This window comes from Macrobrachium rosenbergii, chromosome 16 (assembly GCF_040412425.1).
Source record: "Macrobrachium rosenbergii isolate ZJJX-2024 chromosome 16, ASM4041242v1, whole genome shotgun sequence".
In the NCBI taxonomy this organism is placed as follows: domain Eukaryota; kingdom Metazoa; phylum Arthropoda; class Malacostraca; order Decapoda; family Palaemonidae; genus Macrobrachium; species Macrobrachium rosenbergii.
The window spans coordinates 26,779,753-26,802,017 of NC_089756.1; the positions used below are offsets into that span (position 1 = coordinate 26,779,753).

A 22,265-nucleotide genomic window follows, 5' to 3' on the forward strand; every position below is an offset into this window, starting at 1 on the left:
AACCATGCCCATAATGCTTTATAACACTCTCCTCTCTTCAATATTTCTGATGTCTGAACTCCCGACTTCTAGTCAAGGCAAATTATAATAAACTTAACACTTATATGGATAAAAAAGTAGATTTGTCCAAGCAAGAGAAGGCAAAGTTTATGTAGGCAAAATTTATGCAGGATGGAACTACCAGAAAACACAAAAAGATTAACAAAATCATGGATATTCACAAACTTGCAAGCCCTTGCCCAAAAATGACTGGTTTCCAGGAAATCCTGAGAATACTTAGGTGCCATCCTTCCATTAACAATCTATCAAAAAGAACTCATTCTTTGCAAAAGAGAACTTATTATCGAACACGCAAAATTAACACTGACAAGCACGGTAAGGGGGCCTTACTGTCCACTTTTCTCTCTGTCAGAGGAAATGGTTTCTTAGCCCTCCCCCCCTTATCAATAAGTGCCCAAAAAAGAGGACTGTCAGGACAGGTGACAGACACCTCTGCTGAGTTTTCGAATTAATGTTGAAGCTTTTGGCCCATTTGTACCATCTCGGAGATAATGAGAGAGGAGAGTGCAATTACCCAAAACTTTATTCATCTCTCTAGTCTTAGTTTATGTCTGGATGAAAACTGCCATCAGGTAAGTATCTTGACTGATAAGTCCCCAATACCTTCTAATACAAATTCTGTGACAAAAAAAAAAAAAAACTGTTTAGTAAAGGTGGATTTGAAATTATGGATGTCTTCTTAATCCTGACCATAGTGGAGTGATGATTGTTTCTTATGTCCTGATTTAATAGTGATGTTACACTAAAACATCAATCACTAAACTCTCTCTATGACCTATTAAGGGGAGCCTTTGATACTTATCATGATAAAAATTCAATGACTCTTTGATGATAGTCAAGAACATTCATTTCGGGTTGCTGGACGATGTCAGCTCTCTCTCTCGTTCTAGCTGCAGTTCACTGTTCCAAGACCCTCCAACTGTTAGCCTTTATATAAATATACATAGTTACCTGAAGTATTTTCAGCACAGAGAATCTTGTGGTAAGATTGTTTCAACCATTCTTATGACGATCACTACAAACCTTATTGGCAGTATTCTTGTTGTTATTTGATCTTCATGTGTCCTGACTTAATGGTATCATTGCTGTGCTCCCACAAGATAATCATTCTAATTGGATGGTATCATAAAATTTTATTTTTAGTGGCAGAGATCAGCCATTTTCCATTGTCTGCTTACGCTGCTATCATTAAGAATAGTTTAAATATACGCTTGTTAAAGTTAGTTCCTTTCTCATAAGCAATTGATCCTCTTCCTTACTACAGAAATTGTTGAGCAAACCATATTCTTATTTCAAAGTATAAATTGTTTTATAATCACATCTACTCAACTAAAAATTACCATGAAAGTAACGTCCTTTATTACAAAGTAAGGATCATACCTTAGTTCAAAAGGCAGTCCTTGTCATATGCTCAATCCCAGGATAAGAGCTTGGCCTCCAATCGCAACTGCAATCATTCTAGGTCTTGGCAATTTCTAGTGCTCTCAAAACTAGAGATAACAAAACTAGAGTTCGCCTTGCACAAACTAGCTGATCTATGCTAAAGACACCAGTAACATGATTTCAACACTCTTAAGTGTCACGATGCTAATCTTGAATCAGACAATAATTCTGAGCAACTTAGTACTTACTAAAGACAGTCAGACATAATAAACCCAACGAGATAATAAGGGTACTTTTCTATTACTGGATATAGACAAATGGTTCTCACCACAACCCTTGATACAGTTTACTTTCATGCATGACCTATATCAAAATATAGTGTAAACATCAACTTCAAACTAATGGCTACACCTGATGACAATAAATGAAAAGGGATTAATGAAAAACATCTCCATGCAAAGAAAAACCTTTGGTAGTTAAAACACAGCAAAATACATGATAAATCGAATATGTATACGTAAGTCATAAATAGAAAAAAAAAAACACTATACAAAGTACAAACCTGAAAAACAGTGACGGTAGCCCACAAGAAGCTGTTAAAATGCATCCTTTTGCACTGGCATCCAGCTCTTGGATCCAGGATTTCTCTGCACGTGCAATCGCCACCTCCATCCGCTTTAATGCAAAACTTTCCACCAAACAGAAACATGCCTAGTACACTGAAAAGTAACAACGGACATGGACAATGCTAGAGGTGGTGGAGTGAGCAGGCAAGGATGGTGGAATTCTAAAAACCTTGGCTGGCCACACACACACGTAAGTGGGGTGACTCAAACGCAACACTCAGAGAAAAAGGAGATCCTGACAGTCTGACACCTCAAATGGGGACAACACATCATCTCCAGCTTTTCATCAAACAAAAGCTCCTTAAAATAACTCTGGCTCTTACCAGAAAACATCGATAACAAAAATGTTAGCATTTTACTGACTACTGTATAGGGTATCGCAGGAACAAAATGTACTGGTATTTGGGAAGCTCTAAAAACTTGACTGGAAATGTATATGTGGGGGATGTTAGTGGGAATATACTGAGAACTGTCAATAATGCTCTGTACTGTTTAATCTAAAGAAAATCTGGATCTCCTCTTCTGTGCATGGCAGTTTTACAAAAAATGTATACATACACAATTGAATATACAGAGGGCCATGTACAACGCCTGCCTAGGGATCTACACAGTCAAATCCTAGCCAGGAAAACTATGTTATTAAATCTCTACGGGAAAACAGGAATTTCTTGCTAAGTCTGCCCTTCATATAAACCTAGAAGATCGCCAACTGCAACACTGGAAACAAGCTTAGCAGCTGCTGCAGACTTGGCACCTTTGGAAAGACTCTAATAGACTACAGCAGCAGCACAGCAGCACAGCAGCAGCAGCAGCCAAGAATCTGGGATAGTCTAGAAAAATCAGAGACTAGCATAATACTACGCAGTCAGGAAGGTGGTCATCCTATTGTTAATGGCTATTAGTATCTAAAGCTACAAAGTACCAAACGACACCATCACACACTGAAGCAGCTGCCCTATCCAGCCACAGGACGATGAATGGTTTGCTTTTATTAACTACGGCAGCCAACAAGACACTACCACAGCACTGCACTTTGAAAGCCCTACTGGAAGGATACTGTTATAGCCTTTAGGTAGAAATATCAAAGCAAGTATCAAAGTAACTATATACAGGCGAAAGGAAAGAGGGATGTCAGTTATTTCAAGACAGAAATGGGTACCAATCACTTCGACAAAATCCACTGTTGTTATAATTACCTTGTACATACTACACTTTCTTATTGGCAATCGTGCTCAGTCATGAATTTACACCAGAAATTGTTACTTCAACCTTGTTATAATAGGGACACTTCGGTAAACAATATTCCTACCAAAATACAGAGAACATGGCAAGTGGAAAATACTCTATAGCAATTTCAGACAGTTTTCATGGAATAAGTTCTAAAGGCAACCGGATTTTTCACTGATTAAATATTTAGAATATGAAGAAGAGCAAAAAATTAAATGACTTTATTACCTTTGATATATTTTTTCTATACATCTGTTCAAATGACTTGTTTTCCAAGCACATCTGTCAAAACCAGTTAAAGTTTGGATGCATATCGTCTCCTGCTAACAAGAATGGAATGATGATTCAGTAAATACAACCAGCTCTGCCCTTTGCATATTTTAAACGTTAATAGTTTAACACTTTCAATTATTCCTGCCTAGTGTTTGACAAATGAGACTACAAGCAGTATAACATATCTTCAGGAGGTTCTTTAGAAGTCTTTTAATTAGACTGAATCATAATTAAGTGAATAACCAGCCGCTTTGACACAAAGGCACTAAAGGAAATTCTGAGACAACAAAATGTAAGAACATTGCATACAAAGTCAAATGTTGTGTGCATGTACCTGAACGTCTTGCAAGTCTAGGACAAAGATGTCAATTTTTATAAAGCCACCAGCTCGGTTATGGTACATGGGTACATGTTCATAGTTTTAGCCACAAGTTGAAAGGCATTACTGTACTGTATTGGTTTTTAAGAAGTATTTCTCAAAGGCATCCCTGAGAGGACGGGCGCTACCAGACATCTATCTTATGTATCTTACATGAATGAATAAGTTGTTAAAAATGGCAGTTTACCTGAAGCAGGGAAATGATAAATGATCTTGAGAAAAGACAATCCTACTGCAAGTACTGGTCATGTACTACATGATGAATACGTTTCGTCTAACCCCTTCAATCACGTTAAACATAAAAAAAGTATCGTTTTGCCTACAAAAACCTCTAAAAGCCTCCATTTATGATCAGTTCCACATATAAGAATGAAATTTGGTATCTGAGAGTGTGATTCATGCTCAAGGGTTCAATCTCCACCAACCTGACAAAATTTAACCACAAAATAAGACAACACCCATTCTCCTGCATTCTGACACTGTTGCATTAACATATCAGAAAAAAGAGAAAGTACGGGGAGAGCTCTTTAAATGAAGAAAAAACATCTCATGTGCATAACACAGTAATAATAATAATAATCTTAAATACCATGAGTGTATCTTTTATCATCCTAAAAAAGCACACTTCTATGTAAAAAAAAAAATACAGAAAAGTTTCATTATGGTCAGTGAAGTAGGAGTGTTTATTAAGACAAAAGAGTCCTTTTGCTGAAACTGGGATATTTATTAGTAAACAAAACAGTTTGTTTCATGACATCTGGATGAAAGTGGTACACAAATCAGAGGTCAGCACCGTAACACAACACATACGATCAAATAGTAAAATAAAGACTGCTAACGAAAAACTGATTAAAATGTGGTATTTATGTAGACATCTACACACAGCATGAACTGTGATGCAAAAAAATATCCGAGTGTTTGGATGAAGGATGTGTGTACCGGGGGAGGGGGCGGGGGTCTGTAAGTGTAGCAGAGTGAGTCTCTATGGAAGAGAATCAGTGGCCAGAAATCTTCAATGAGCACAAAACTACATTCCAAAGTACTGAAATCTACATGATACCGATGAACCTGGTTCCAATTAGCTCCCTCATGTGAAATATGACGATGTATGTGAAGTTAAAATTTTAGTTCCGTAAATACCACAGATATAATACTCATGAAAAGAAACAACTGTGTGAAATATGACTATGTATGACTGTGTATGTATATTCACAGATATAATACTCATGAAAAGAAATAACTGTGAATGGCTTTGAAGACACTAACTGCAATGAATATAAAAAAAATGTTCTAACGAGTAAAAAATTAAAAGTATCGAAAGACTCTGCTATAGTTTATGCAACCACGACATTTAACCGTAAACATAAACAATTTTTCTTTCACGCCTACCACTATCATTATCCTCCAAAACTTTCATTCTGACATTCACTTTGCTGGCTTTTCCCTGTAATCAAATTCCACTCACATCTTCAATTTTGCAACACAAGTACTTTATTAAATGACTTCATAACTAGGAAGAGCTCTGTCTATTTTCAGTATGGTACAGTACTTCCTTCTTGCTAATATTTTCATTTTCAGTGTGCTATACTTTTCTTTGACATTAATTATCGTTAATCTTTCGAGTGTATATTACCTTTATTTTTGCTGTGCGTGCGCATTATCAGTTGTTTGTTGCATTTATAGTTCTCAGACATTTCGTTAGTAATTGTGGACGGATAGAAGTTGAGAAAGTTGCAAGTCAGGAATAGTCTATGATAAAAGTCACTGGAATGAAATCTTTCAGAATTAATCTGAACAAACTCTTGAAGAAATGGGTTTCGAATCGTATTTATTAATTAGCTTTCAACGAAACAAATTTCATGATCCCTCGTTCTCCCTTTTCATTTTTGTTATCCATCTACTGTAAAAGACTTTTACTTCAGTGTTTTTAAATTTAAATAACACCCCAGTGTGAAGGCATTAACATCCTCAACACGTTCCAACCAATTTCCTCAATAGCAAGCACTTACCAGGAAAGACGAAACAAGTCTGGATTTAATCAAATATATTCATGACAAAGAAAAATAGCATAACTGAAAATGATTATATCGAATAACTGTGAACACTGCTAGAAAAAACTTGATGGGTATTCCACACTCGGAATGGAGCCTATCTGCCAAATCAGCGTTACCCAAATGACCCATCATTTGCACCCAAGAGCACACAGACACACCTCTATAATCACTCTCAGAATTCCTATGCAAAGACACATCAGGCTGTTATCTGGACTGTCCTCATTTACTGTGATGTGTGAGGAGGATAAACCCTGCTTATGGAAATGCACCGCGAAGAAGAGACATCTTAACCAGCTTACTGAAATGGGATTTTACCCTAATGCAGTTTCACATTAAATGGAAGTTGAAGAAGGGCTGAAAGAATGAAGTATATCTGAGACAGTACCTCGCACCAAACGGCCTAGATGAATCTGGGTACCAAGTACCGGTGAGGAATGATGATGAGTCGTGTGAGCGCAGTATATAAGGTTTATCTATTGTGTTTAAGGTGAACTATGTCAACAAAAAATAATGCTTTTTATGCAGTGCCATGAAGAAGTGTTGCACACAAGTGCCCATATCGTGCAATTCAGAGTTGAAGTAACGAAGAGAATTTTTATTTCTATCACCGTTCCCCTGGATTTTAAGGTCGTGCACATTCTTTTATCAGTGAAGAGAAAAAAAAAAAACTCATTTTATCCAGTCATGGCACACCAACTAGATGCCAACAAGATGCTCTTAGGTGTATGTTAAGTACAAAAGCTACAGTGACGTAATATGTTTATCAGGCAAGGCAAAAAAAAAGCTGGTATGGTATTGGTCTGATACACACCTTAGCTGTATCATACACAATTGGACAGGAAGAATCTTCAAGTGACCAACAACCTCATTTTTGAGGTCTTCAAGAAGCTCGTGCCTCTTGTGAAGTAGTTGTAGCAGAAGTATAATAATAGTAGTAGTAGTATTAAGTAGTAGTAGTAGTAGTAGTAGTAGCAGGAGAATTCTGAACAGTTTTGCATTTACCTACATCTACCAGGCCAGAACGTGCTTGTACAAAATTATGTGTATATGGAAAGCAGTATATATAAAATAAAATGATTGTGTTTTGGACTCACCATTTTCCTTTAATGATGTTGGCTAACCCTCAGGGGCACAAGCTCTTAAAGAATAATGTACAGTTCTGTTATTCTTCACTAAGAGAGAAGGCATCTACAGTACTAATGCATGAATGAATACACATCACTGCAGCATCAGACAATTGAATATAGCCCGAAGTCGAGTTGCATTTCTGCAATTTGTGCCTCCGCCGTACCCCTGATGGTTTGTTTTGGTGCAAAGCCATAATCCTGCTTTGTTGATTTGAGCCTCAGTTCTAAGAGACTACAGACCCAGAGCTACACTAAAATATTTCTGTATCTAGAACACAAAACGTTTCTGCAATCTAAAAACGTTAAAACTACAAAACTATCAAGACAAACTTAAAAAGCACCAAAAAAAAAAAAAGCTTCTTCATCATAAAGTTAGTGGAACTACACTGATGTTAGAAGTGAACTCTATTATATACAGACACTGCACAGTATCTTCTTCTCCTAACTTTCTACTTGCCTACTAGAGACGCATGGACCAGCCCAAAGCATTAGATAGTTGAATGAATGCTCTCAGTAAGTGGAAACCCGCGACGAGCATACACGCACACAAACACACTTTCTAAGCACACTCATTTTTTTGGGAAATGCAATACCTGGAACACGGTTATGCTGGCCCATAAGAGAGAGTCAAAGTTCTTGCGGTCAGTAGAAGATGTATTATCGGGGTTCTGTTTGCGGAATTTGCAACCGAAAAGATTCATGCCCAGAATACTAGAAAGAAAGAAGAAAATGACACACTGTATTTATCCTCTTTAGTCTCCAGGTCAAATACACTAAGAAAACTGATGATAGCTGAGTGAGTTTTTGTCAAAATCTTGCCCATACGATTTATCTCTCCATCTACGAGCTAAATTTTTGAAGCCAAAAGCAAACAAACATGTGGTGGTAAGGAGAAAATTTTAAGTCACAAAGCAGTAAAGGATAGTATTAAAAAACTGGTCTGCACTTCCAAGCACAGCTTCAAGTGCCATACAGAGTTTCTGCTCCAGATTCCATTTTGCCCAGATCTGTGATTTTTCACTGAAGCAAATAAAATTAAGAAATCCTCCGTGAGCTCTACAATTGAAACGTTCCCTTCATTCAGTGCAATGATTTTCTCCAAAGCGTGCAAAGCAAGATTAAGCATGAATGTGCATCTTGAATATAATGTAGACCTACTAGTACAAGAGAGTACTGTATCTATCAGAGAAGACAGAAAACTGGGAATCATTTTGTTTCAATTGATGTAGTACTACTGAGAGGCCTTGGGTGTTCAATAACCATTGAATCGTTAAGATGTCAGTACTCCTGTTGTCTTGAGTGCAATCACAAGGAAAAACAAACATAACACCTATTATGTGAGGAGAAACATGAAGAGTAAGTGTGACATACTGCCATTAACAATAATGTAATTCAGGTGCAACATAAGTCTTGTTCAGGATACCAGTAGATGTGTTTAAGGCTTATAACACTGAAAGAAAAAGGGTAAGTTAGAAAACCTATCCACTAAAGTTCTAGGTATGCTTGTAAACCTAAGGTATACTACCCTACAAGACACCAAACATTTTGCGGCTAATATCACTCTTCCTGTAACCAAGGGGTGTTGAAATACTATGCACTTAAAAAGTCCTGAAAAAAGGCATGTGATGAAGTTTTTGTTCTGGGTGTATTTCATTTTTCAAAGTTCATATAAAATTTACAAAAAAATGTAGTAATGCTCCTCCCTAAACTACATAAACTTTGTAGTTAAAGGAACACTGTGAAAAACAATAAAATATATCAGACTAGTGCTTTAAAATATGTGTGCTACTACTTTTTATTGATGATCTTGAATTTTTCCTTCTAATTATCCCATCTGTATATTATCTAAATGGTCATTTAACAGATAATAAAATTCATCCAGTGTCTCAATAAGCACAACTTCTGAGAGAAGAGAAATAGACATGTAAAATAAGAAAATCAGCCAGAAACTGAGGCTTTATTATATATTAAAAAATCTCGTTGCAGGCACATGATAGCGTACGTTTTCTTCCTTAGTGTAAATGAAACCACCACCATTATATTAAGCCATCTTGTTTCCAAGGTTTTGGCATAGTGACCTTCACTTATTTTAAATAATAGAAAGAGGATATGTGCAATGTAAAAACACCAACATTATTATCTCAGGCCCAGACTTGCTATGACATAACCTCTGACAATATTCTCATAGGTAATTTTGCAGTTTGTCCTACAGCCATTCTAAATCAGTAGATCAATTTCAAATGATAAGATCTAGTTTCTTCCTTGTTGGTGAGTTTCCTTGTGGTAAGTGTTCACTGAAGTTTAATATGTTAATTCTGTAATATCATAATTAACAAAATTACCACTAAAAAGATAATCAAAGTGCACATAGTTCATTTCTGCCTATTAGACCCACTGTGAATCATGATCAGTTAGATATTAAATCTGACAAAACAGGTTTTGATGTCCTTATGTCATATGTTCATCCATCGACCTTGTGAATTCTAGCACAGAATTATTTAGCATTGTGCACTTTTTTTTTTTTGCATTGTAGGTATTTGCAGTATTAATTTGTAAATGATAAGATAGGAATTGTAATCCTAGGATGTAAACACAAACACCAGATACCTAATCCAGTACTGTTGAGGTTAAGGTTACATATCAACTACAATTTATTTTCTCCAAAAGAAATACTGAAAACTATTTAGTCTTATATCTAAAGGGTCTTGAAATGGGGACAATATTTTATATCAAGTCCAAAGTGTTTCGTTCCAGTTACATCTCTGCAATTTATTTCCAAATCATGAATGAAGTACTTTAGGGAGTAAAATTCTGATCATTCTTGGTATGAATACTTGGTACCATACAAGCAAATCCCCTACAGCCCTCCAAGTCAATCAGTCCTTATTTCAAAGACTTAAGGATAAAAAACTAATTAGATATGTTTGCCCCCTTCATGAAGCAGTCAAAAGGCTTTGATAAGCAGGATGACTGACGCCTCAACCATGAAATTTTCAAACTTATTAAGGATGATTTTCATGACATTTTGTTAGTTAAGGCTTATCCATAACTACCTACTTGTGATCCTGGATAGGATCTCGAAACTGGATCTCTACTTTAAGTGCCTAATTGCTATATTATATTTTAGCCATGCTGTTAATGCCTTAAGTTCCTGTCTCTCAGACTGATATTGAATATGGACTTCATCCTTACCTAATTAAATTGGGTATTGTTATATTTGTTAATGCTTACTTAAATACTTGATAAAAATAAACAAAAACAGCTATCATGCCTCAAAACTATAGTTTAAAAAAAGCATTTAATTATCATGATTATTTATCAAATGTACATCTCTGTTACCGTTATTGTAAAGCATTATCGAAACCCCATTTCAAATTTTACCTAAACTCAGAGGGAATGATTATGACTGAATCACAGTTCTAAATTTTCAAAGGGACAGGCCAAAGGATTTACAGTATTCTTAAATGAGAGGTAAAACTTGGACCAAGGTAAAACAAAGTGGCAACGGATTCAGAAGCACTACAGTTGGGGCAATGCATGGAATTTTGTAGGAATAACCCCAGCTGGTGGGAAAAGGGGATGTGGACAATAGGCGCCTTTACAGTGGTACCAGATGAAAAGCAAATTCCCAAGAATATCTTTTAAGAACTAACTGGTCTTTGGACTTAATATACATATCTACTGGAATGGGCCACATACTACTGTAAACAACCAAAATCAGATGTTCAGAGCTCTGTCCCTCTGAATACAAAATATAAAACGAAATCTGAAATGCTGTTTTATTAACATTACTATATATAATCATTAAAAACATTAAAATATTCTTTATAACTGTTAGCATAAAAGATGGCTTTCTACAAAACAACATGCTACAATTATAAGTCTCAAAACCCTAGAATTCATATGTGAAAGTGAATAACCTCTCGGTTTTCAAATGGTTCTTCAAGAAATAATCTACATGTGACAATAGAAACATCAGTATACCAAAGGAACTCTAAATTTTGTTTTCACTCAATCTGAAGTGGATTTTCACAGAAAAACTATAAAATCTTTGAATTTAGCACCTCTGAAATATGAGGAAAGAGAGTTCCAGGTACAATGAAAAAAAACATGAAAAAACTCCATGAGGCACAACTTACCTAAAAATGAAAATGAACAATATGAGAAGAGAGAAGAATATGGCAACATTATCTAGAGTTCTCAGCATGACGAAGAGCTGTCGGCGCAGTTGAGGCATAAAACGCACTAACTTTAATATTCTGAGGAGCCTGAAAGTCCTGAGAACAGAGAGACCTGAACCCTGCCCAGCTTGCTCTCCAACAACTGGTGTTGTGTAGCTCTCATATAATTCAACCACACTGCAGATGAACAAGGAAGAGACTTAATTCGACATCAGTGGTTAAATAACGGTGTAAGCTGTTCAATACTTTTGATCCTATAAGTCACTGAAGAGAGATCAGTGTTAATACAGCTAATGGCACACACCACAAAAATGTCTGTGACACTTAAATTTTCGTTGTCCTGACTGAAGAGAAAATGAGACAGACATGTGCTGCACATAACTGGTATGTCGAACAAAATTCTTCGTAAAACATTTTGATCTCTTAATATTCTAACTGAGGAGATATATATGCACTGCGAAATTGGTTGTGAAACTTTTGCATGTTGTATTCCTGATGGGGTAGAGAACACTGCTACGTACTATACAGCAGAAATACTTGTGAATTGTCAATGTTGCTACTAATGGAATACACAAGAAAATATTTATGAAGCTTTCAGGCCATTAGTTTCACTAAAGGGAAAATTCAGCAAAATGCTCATAAAAATATAACAACCAATATATATATGTATATAATATAATATATATATATATATATATATATATATATATATATATATATATATATATATATATAAATTGTATATGAAATTTTCAAATTTATTTAGTAGGTATAACTAGTTCTGGTAAATTCTTTTTATATACTATTACTTTACACACTCTTGTACTAAATATCAAAGCACTGTAACTTACTTTACAGTTCAAAGCATTTCAGAATTTGAGAATTGAAGGAAAGAGAGTTTAATTACCAGTTATGCACAACAACATATATTATTTTTGACTGAAAGTATTACTAAATGCGACGATAAGTCCAACGGGCCAATTATATGTAATCTATTTAGCAACATTCTCAATAGGTGATATCATTATAGGTGAAAAAAAGTCTGCAAACAGTAGCTATGAAAGCACTATGCTTCCGGGAGGTAAACTGCAAGAATTTAGCAATTTTGTAATTCATTGTTTTACAAGTTACAGAATACAGAATCATTAACGGTTTGCCACTTCAAACATACTACAGTAACTACAAATGACATACAAAATTCCTAGTCTTAAATTACAGAGAATTAAAGTTTTCACTTTAACTTGGAGGACATTTATCAATAGCAATAAAATTTGTACGCAACTGAATTGCTGCAGCCTAATCTTTAACCTTTCTCCAAAGATACAGGTCCCTATTAAATACTATTGGTTACTGAACAGAAAAAGGACAAGAAGCATTGAGAACAGCCATATAGGTCTATGGAGGTCCCAAAGCAAAACTTGAGAGTGCGTTGTTAAAAATGAAAGAGTACCTTAAGACAACAATGACGCCATCAAATACATTGAAACCATTGCTGATGTAGCCGAATGGACCTTCCGCAATAACCTTTAGCAACATCTCTATTGCAAAAACTGCCGAAAATATCAAATTGCTTATCTCCACAATCATCGTCAGGGTCTCAGGCTGTAGAGAGATACAGTTGTTATGGAACATGAACATATTCAGTCCTACAAAACCTCTTTGTACATTATCGTGGTGCACAGAACCAAGCTGACTTTATTAGACAATCAAAACTGAAATAATTCATCATACACAATAAATTTTCAAAATAAAACATACATCGTCTACCTGTAATTATAAGCAATATTTAATGTGCAAGGAATCTTCCCTCATGGAAGGGCTATCTTCTTACCTGATTGTGATATTCAATACCCATACTTAGAGTATTAACAAGTATAGCGACGAGGATACCTCGTTGGAAATACTGGTGCTCAACCAATTTCTTAATATAAAGACGGATTTGCATGCAGGCTTTCTTCATGGCAGAAGGAGGCTTCGGGTCTTCTTCACTCCAATCGTCTTCGCTCCATTCTGAATCAGAGTTGCAAGAGTCTGATGCCGAGTAGTAGCCGGATAGGCCTGCAGGGGCCTGTTCTGCTGAGAAGAACAGAGTGGGGGCAGAAAAATGCTTGACGCCTTTGGCAAGAGAAGAATACAGAGTATGTACTGAGCGTGAATCGATCCCAAGATGAGTGGGGAGAGCTGCTGACAGTGCTCCACTCAGAGCAAGAAGTTCTCCACACGTCAGAGAGCCTTTACCTCCTGAACCATTGTACGAAGGAGTTCTTGAGACAGGCCGTAAGGAAGACTTTGTTTTAGAAGGTGGCATCAACGTATTTGACATCAGCCCAGCGGGGAGCAAGGCAGGTGGTCCCAAAGTATTAGGCGAGGGAGGTAATGGTTCACGAAAATATGCTGGATCTAAGGGTTCGTCATCTGTCTGCGTCGTTTTTTCGCTGTGACATACATTCCTTGTAGCTGTGTCCCCGGAATGGCCATGAAGAAGCACTACATCACTGAACATGACGGAGCTGCGCCGCCTCTGCCGTGGTGTACATATGGCCTGGCCACCCGGGGACATCGGGACTAATTCATTGCCAGAGGTACTTCCATCTCCACTAGCACCACTAGGAATTTTTAGGAGGACTGGTCTTCTCGGTGATGTCTGGGGGTCCACATCAGAAAATTCAGGGCTTGCGCGAGGGGCACTCGAGTTCCTCGGGTCTTCTAGATTCTCTGATGGATCATGGGGTGATAAGAGTTGCGGAGATACAGAACTGACGTTATTCATGACTGTTTTATCTCCGGCCGGACTGACGCCCCCCGAAGGTATTGCTACTATGGTGCTGGTCATCCCAACGCCCTCTCGACCTATAAGGGCGCTTTGGGCAGCCTCATACTGACGACGGCGTCGTTGCTTTTTAAGACTCAGCTGACGGGGATGATCAGATCGATGGCGGCGGCGAAACTGCCGGTACCTGGAGTAAAGTTTCCGTCTTGCCCGTCGCCATAAATGAGCAATATATTTTATTATTTCTGCATAACACGAATTTGGCTCTGACGTGGATCCAGAGGCTAAAGTACTGGTTGAATGAAACCTCGCGCGCTCCATCTTCATCCGCTCCATTTCCCTCTTCTTTGTTTCAGAAAACTGTGTTGCAATGACAACCAGGCACAAATTGATCATGAAGAATGATCCAATCTGGAATAGGACACGGACAGTTATCTAGGTGGTCTAGACATAGCCACAGCTTGTATAACTCAGGAGATTACAATGAACAGGAGCAAGATGACTCATCCTGTTTCTGACTGACGTTATAGATAATTTATCATCTTGTACGGCTCAGATTTACTAATCACAAATTGAAATACTCTTTATTCACTTACCACAATAAGTAGCACAAAATATATCCAGTCCCAAAAGGAATGGGCATCTTGCACATAATACATTATATCCGTCCATCCCTCTAAGCTTATTACCTGAAATAAAATCATGGCCTCAATAAGCGGCGACTTATGCCCCGCCACCAATTCGCCCATAAACACCTCCTACAAAAATCTTAACGCAAACTGAAACAAATATGTACCCGAGATTAGATTAGATTAGATTAGATTAGAGAATTTAGGTCAAATGCCAAGCGCTGGGACCTATGAGGTCATTCAGTGCTGGAAAGGAAATTGAGACCAGGTAGGTTTGAAAGGTGTAACAGGAGGAAAACCTCGCAGTTGCACTCTGAATCAATTGTTAGAAGAAGGTGGCAAGTGAGATGGAAGAAAGAGAATATGAACGGAGGTAAAGTAAAAGGAATGAAAGGGGTTGCTGACGCCATTAACCCCCTACGGGGAATTTGTACCCGAAAACATGAACTCCGCAAGTGACACACGAAAAACTATAAAGGCACAATGGGTTTCCATGATAAAACTTCTGAAATAACTAAACGAGTGCAATATACAGCAACACTAAAAAGTTCTGATATAATAATAATTACATTAATATTCTTAGCAAAAAAATCTTACCGTGAAACTTCCACAATTATTTTTGAGACCCGAGTGTTATGATATATATAACCGTCCACAAATGCTTTTCACACTCAACACTTCTTAAAAATATAAACTTACAAATTGCTTTTCGATTCTAGTAAATCCAAAAGCACTATATATCAGCTTAGTACAGTGATTTTGAACAATCAAAATTGTGAATGAAACAAAATACAAGAAATGCTTGTAGGAATGGAATGGAGTATAGAGTTCCGACCAAAGACCAAGCACTGGGACCTATGAGGTCATTTAGCGCTGGAAAGGAAATTGAGAGTAAGTGGGTTTGAAAGGTGTAACAGGAGGAAAACCTCAAAGCAGTTGCACTGTGAAATCATTGTTAGGAGAGGGTGGATAGCAAGATGGAAGAAAGAGAATATGAATGGAGGTAGAGTAAAAGGAATGAAAGGGGGTTGCAGCTAGGGGCCGGTGGGACGCTGCAAAGAACCTTTAGCAATGCCTACAGTGCATCCCGTGAGGCGCACTGGCGGCACTATCCCCCTACGGGGGAAAATGCTTGCAATACAACACACTTCTAAAGGGACAGAATAAACCTTGATAAGCATCAAAGTCAGAGCATGCAAAGAGCGGGAGCAAAAGTATGCTTACCAGGAATATGGCTACCCAAGCTAGGCCAATATTATCAAAAGAAATGGCTCCCTGAAATGGATTCTTATCACCCGGTCGACAATCCGTGTAGTACTGGTTCCAGTTGACGCAGGACTCGTTTGAAGGATCATTGGGCGTGAATGGCTGCGCAGTCTCGTTGCATAAGTGTCCTGCAAAACAGGAATCAGGGTTATTGTTTCTACTCGCAATGACATACATTTTAATGGAATTATTATTTCTACTTGCAATGACATACTGTACATTCTAATGGAATTATTGTTTCTACTCGCAATGACATACATGCCAATGGAATTATTATTTCTACTCGCAATGACATACATTCCAATGGAATTATTATTTCTACTCGCAATGACATACATTCCAATGGAATTATTATTTCTACTCGCAATGACATACATTCCAATGGAATTATTATTTCTACTCGCAATGACATACATTCCAATGGAATTATTATTTCTACTCGCAATGACATACATTCCAATGGAATTATTATTTCTACTCGCAATGACATACATTCCAATGGAATTATTATTTCTACTCGCAATGACATACATTCTAAAGGAATTACTATTTCTACTCACAATGACATAGATTCTAGTGGAATTATTATTTCTTCTCGCAATGACACACATTCTAATGGAATATAACAAGTAAAAAAATGAGCCGAAGTTTCTTCGACGCAATCGAGTTTTCTGTACAGCCGCTACAGCGAACAATCAAGGCCACCGAAATGAGATCTATCTTTCGATGGTCTCGGTATAATGCTGTATGAGCCGCGGCCCATGAAACTTTAACCAAGGCTTCCATAACCTGGCAGAAGAGGGAGATAAAAATCTTGGTCGACAAGAAGCTAAAAGATGCCTAAATTGGGTTCATGTGACATCGCCTTTGCGAAAGCTTCAGGTGTAAGGACAATGAAATTACTGTTGTATAGCACACTCAAGTAAATCGTAATCAATCCTCATCAAAGGATTAGATTTATATTACTTGGCTAAGAACCAATTGGTTACCTAGCAACGGGACCTACAGCTTATTGTGGAATCCGAACCACATTATGGCGAGAAATGAATTTCTATCACCAGAAATAAATTCCTCTTATTCTTCATTGGCCGGTCGGAGATTCGAACCTCGCGGCCAGCAGAGTGCTAGCTGAGAACGGAACCCATCCGCCCAACGAGAAAACTCAACAGGTGGGAATGGGCCGACAGATTAGGGGAGGCACCAGTTTAAAATGAGGCGCGGAGGAGAGAGAGAGAGAGAGAGAGAGAGAGAGAGAGAGAGAGAGAGAGAGAGAGAGGTTTCAGCATAAAGCATAGCACTACACAGATTTTCATTTCGAGAGAGAGGGCGAGTCTCAGTTGAGACTGTTTCTGAGGCAAGAGCCTGTGACCCTCACCTTCGTAAGTGGTGGGTGGAAGGTTGACGCACCGATGCATCCCGTTGTCCTTTGGAAGCGAGCATATGTAGTCCTTTTCTTGGTCAGCCACCCTGAAGTAAGTTGTAATGGGCCTGAAGAAGAAATTCGGTTTTTTAATCAAAAGAAGTTTGGTTTGTGATCAAAGAAAAACTGACTTTTCTAAACAAAATGATCTCGAATTTTAAATGAAACGAATTCGGATAATTTTTTTTTTTTTACAAATTAAATGTAAATCAAGTTTTTAACAAAGAGAGTATTTTATTTAATTCCGAAAATGAACTATACTTTCAAAGAAAGGACTTTAAAAAATCTGAATAAAATATTTTGGTTAAGCTGTACCGCGTTCAATGGCCAATGACGTTATCAGAACTTTTCTCTAGTGGGATATTATTTAAGCAGTGTTTTTATTTAATACTTTCCCCATTTACAATCAACGCCCTTTAGAAAGATATTTATGGACACCGATCATTTAAAACAAAACGAAAAAGATAATTAACGGCTACACAAACAATTCACAAAAAAATCTTCAACAGTTGATCAATCTGTAATAATTGAAAAAAAAAAAAAACATTGAAATCTGCTTCAGTGTTGACCCAATCCGGATCAAAGTGAGCGAAAAGAAACCAAAGCGATGTTAAAAAAAGGGTTAATGCTGTTGTTATCTCAGAGTCTACACTTGACGGAACTATCCTAAGAGAGAATGTTAAATCTAAGGACATGAGTGTTCTACACATAGTTCATTTCCAGATTACTGCAAACACACCTCACAAGAGTACTTCTACCACGTCCTGTTAAAGACACACACACGTACCGGTCATCCACTAACCTCTACGGCGGTCATGTCCGTGTCCACGGGGTATTCATGACTGTCGACTGTGAGTAAAAGGGCTTTTCTTTATCAAACTTCATTCCAAGACACCGACTTACGTTAAATAACCTTCATTCGTCTTTTTTCTTGGACTTACTCCACCTTCACACTAATTATGTTCGAAGCGTTTTTGATGTAAAAGCATGAAAAACGATCCACAAAGCAAGGTTGCTTCCTGCTAGACGTGGATGACATATCTGTCAGATTAATCTGTACTGATGCTCTTCCGAGCAGCCGGAAAGCAGTGACGGCAAGAAAAAGCAGAATTTTACCCGCAGTCCACCGACACAAGCGCCACCCACATGGAAACGTAACATGGGACTTACTTAGTTCTAAACCTGCCATGACCAATATAGAAAGCGGACTACACCTAAGCTGCTGTTGTTTTTAATTCAGGAGAGTGATGTGTTTTTAGCAAGTACTATCTTGTTAGATCTATAGAAAATGACATTTGTAGAGACGAAGGGTAAAAAAATTCCATCAAGATGCGACAAGATTTTCTGTTTTTTTTTTTTTTATATCATGTTCATTAGAATACCATGGTGAATTATGGGTGGTATCATACTTAGTAAATGCACACTAAATTCAGGGGGGAAAAATTTTTGAGCACAAAATGCGGCTCTTCTGGTAAACCTGAAATTCTTGGGACGAGGGTCGTTTGGGTAGAATCTGAGCTTGTGGGGCTGGGAGGGGAAGGGTGGGTTTGAAAAGCCAAAATTTTCCACAGTCAAAACGATCTCATGAATTTCGCTTGAATATATCACTGTAAGATGATGTGAAAAATTACACTTGGTTGTCAAAACCTTACTTAAAAGTTTTAATATTTGGAAACGATCTTTCAAACCGTTTTCTTATGGAATACATAGTCGCTGGAACCAGGGGGAACACACACAAAAAAAAAAGGCATTGGATTACCCAAGCCATTTCAAAGATTCATTTATGAAGACTGAGTCAATGAGTCAAAGGCAAAAAGTGTAGCGAATAATTTCACTTCCTTTTAAACACTGGACAGCAAAGAACAAACACACTAGCTGACATGGAATACTATACTATCCACAGCGCATTCGACTGATAGAAAAGCAGTCTCAAAGAGAGAGAGAGAGAGAGAGAGAGAGAGAGAGAGAGAGAGAGAGAGAGAGAGAGAGACTAATTCTATTTTCAGACCAAGACCATCTACAACACCAATCACTGTTCCAAAGCCTATGTCACTACTCACAAATGCAGCCCATACTTACAGTCGGTCAGATGGTAATAAGAACTACGAAATTATCTAAGAGAAGATTGAAGTTCGAGTCGAGAGAAGAAGGCAACGGGAAGACAATAATCCTCAGTTTTTCCTTGAGGTTTCCTATTCGAATGAGTCAAATGCTCCCTAGTTAATTGCGCTCTTTCTTTCATTTGGTGATGAGTAGAAAAAAAATTTTTTTTTTCAGCGGTTAAAATCTGCCACCAGTGAGAATAGGGATAAATGAATTTTCTCATTAAGTAAACATTCACTGTGTCGGATTTCCTCTGAGAGAGAGAGAGAGAGAGAGAGAGAGAGAGAGAGAGAAACAAGGCGAGGGAAAGGAAAAGTGAATGACAAATGCAGCAAGTGGTAAGGATACCTCAATTCTGAGATTTCCAAATTTTCAAAAACGCGGACTCAGCATTCCAAATATTCATTTTTAACATTAAAAACAAAGAAACAAATGATGACGTATAAAACTTACTCTGAATTCAAAACATGTATCATTGCCAAAGATGATCTGGAGTGGAAAGGATCTGGATGTACAAAATCCACTTGAAAATGAATTTAAAACATTTTAAAACAGTGGGTGTGAACTAGAAAGGAAAGGTTCTCGTGATAAACAGCTTTTCGAAACATCAAAGATAAACTGAGCAAATTAAAGAGGAAAACTGTAAAGTCTGAGTTACCGAGGATTTAGACCATCATGAAAGCCGTGCAGGCTGCTTTGGCCTGTGTCTTGTGAGGACAATTTCTGACGTCTTGTCACGTCTTCACAACAAAATTTGCGTCTAGCTGCTGTTCTAGTGATCAGTGAAGTAGTGAAGTTAAGTAGCTGAGTATGTTCAGTACTTGGATGGGTGAGCATCAATGAATGCCGGACATCATTTGCACAAGGTTCCTGTACCCACTTAGGGAGTACATGGGCATGGGGCTAGCATCCCCTTCCGAAAAATTATTCCTAAAAGAGGAATGGCGTCACCATCAAAAAAAAAAAAAAAAAAAAAAATATCATGCGGCGACCAATTTACATCGTTTAAGAACAAACCGTTCCTGAAACTTGCAACAGACCTTAAGAGTTTGCTGTGAAGGCCAATGGATCACAGTGAGGCCAGAAAATCCTGTAGAGCAAAGTGAAGAACGCTCATACGTTACCCCCTTCATTACCCCAAAATAAAATGGCAGAGTTCCATTCAGCAAAAACCGATTTTCAAATGAATGCCAAGTAAGTTCAGCTCAAGATGAGAAAGTTCGGGGCAATAATTAACACCTTCCAGAGAGAAAAGTTGGCTTCATTAAGAAGGTGAAAAAGATTTTCTAAGAAGTGATTAATAAGAATCATTAAGAACAGATGGGCGTCTTCCAAGATGTGACTGCAGCCCACTAAAACGATTTCGGACTTACTGATGAAGCGATTCAAAAGGGAAAAATTATGATTGGAAAAAAATTGGGTGAAATGTTGGACGTAATCCGTTAAAAACTCAAGAAAAAAATACTCACGATTTTCTACAATTAGTTTTTATTCAATTTCATGTTTAATATCTGGGTCTCCAGAGGAATTTTCAATAATCCAAACAACTCAGGCAAGACCAAAAATGGTAGAGGAGGAGGTAGACTAAAGAGATGAAATTATTAAGACCACACGAAAACAGAAAAGAAAAGGAAGACGGAGCTGAAAGGAGGAAGAAGAAGATGAGGGTAGGGAGGAAAAGTAGAGGAAAGACTGGCTATCTAACTGCTGTCAAAAGATCCTAAAAATTCGGCCTAAACAAAGTCGCGATTCCATCCCTCCGCAAATCGTGCGTTTAACCTTTCCCATCTTTATTATATTCATCGGCTAGGCAGCCAAATCCAATCCCTTAGGGCTTTGGTTTCCATTGAGGGACGAAAACTGGAGTGAAACAAAGTATGAGAAGTTGGACAGTTAGACTGGGAGAGACCAGAGAAGTGACCCTCCTCAGTACAGCGCATCGTGCGAGGCAACCTGTCATCGGGTCCCTGCGCTTGTTACACTTGAAACAGATTCACCGAAACTGGCCTTTTTTCCCCATGGGAGAGAGGGCGGAGGAGGGAGACAATTGGGTCTTCTGCTCGTTCTTGAAACGGAGCTCCAGTTCCTTCATTACGCTGTGATGCCAGTTAATAATTATCAATTCAATTCATTAATCCCTCCCAAGATATTCCCTCAAAATTTATTTCATCCTTCAACTGATGGGAAAAGGCGAGCAGATGAGAAGTGTGTACCGATTCCTCTGTTCCCTTTTATTTCACAGACTGGTATGTACGTGAAAGGAATCAAAATGAAGAGTAAACAGCTAATTTGACTTTCCGAGCAAATCTAGCGCAAGAGCTTCAGTCAACAGAATCCTAAAATGGTTGACAAATACATGGAAAAATCGTTCATTCTCTCTCTCTCTCTCTCGTGTGCATGAAACCTGCGTAGACAACCAGACAAATTAACAGTGAAATCGTTACGTAAAATGAGCATCAATATTTGTATCGTATGAGATGAGGTTTGGTCTTTCAATCTCTCTAGCAAACGAAATCTAAACTTCGTTAACATACGGACACAGCATGAAATCCGAGAGAAAGACTATATAAACAAAATAGCCATAAATAAGACTAACAACAAAACGGAAGGTGAAGGCAGATGAATTCAAAGGCCGGATGTAGCCGTTCTAACTATCACAAATTCTTCAACATGTAAAACTTTCTGACAAACGATTACACACAGAAACCAACAATTTGCAAAGCAACTGTAAAAACACTTTTGTTAATTGTAATTCTGAATAACTTCA

The 22,265-nt window shown here is 37.7% G+C and overlaps 1 protein-coding gene across 14 annotated transcripts in view; it reads right to left on the reverse strand.

The window, feature by feature from the left end:
- Ca-alpha1T (Ca[2+]-channel protein alpha[[1]] subunit T) overlaps window positions 1–22,265 on the reverse strand; it is a 132,792-nt gene that overhangs the window by 85,466 nt on the left and 25,061 nt on the right. For 13 of the 14 annotated variants that reach the window (XR_010855665.1, XM_067118708.1, XM_067118700.1 and 10 more), the window contains 7 exons: window positions 17,351–17,463; window positions 15,934–16,103; window positions 14,677–14,769; window positions 13,142–14,491; window positions 12,761–12,912; window positions 11,269–11,487; window positions 2,006–2,162 (listed from right to left, as the gene is read on the reverse strand). Coding sequence is in view for 13 of the 14 variants with exons in the window: in XM_067118708.1 (XP_066974809.1) it covers window positions 2,006–2,162; window positions 11,269–11,487; window positions 12,761–12,912; window positions 13,142–14,491; window positions 14,677–14,769; window positions 15,934–16,103; window positions 17,351–17,463 (2,254 nt within the window). In the remaining variant the exon portion in view is untranslated. Of the gene's footprint in view, window positions 1–2,005; window positions 2,163–7,722; window positions 7,841–11,268; window positions 11,488–12,760; window positions 12,913–13,141; window positions 14,492–14,676; window positions 14,770–15,933; window positions 16,104–17,350; window positions 17,464–22,265 lie in introns of all 14 variants that reach the window. The other variant, XM_067118701.1, reaches the window with a different exon arrangement.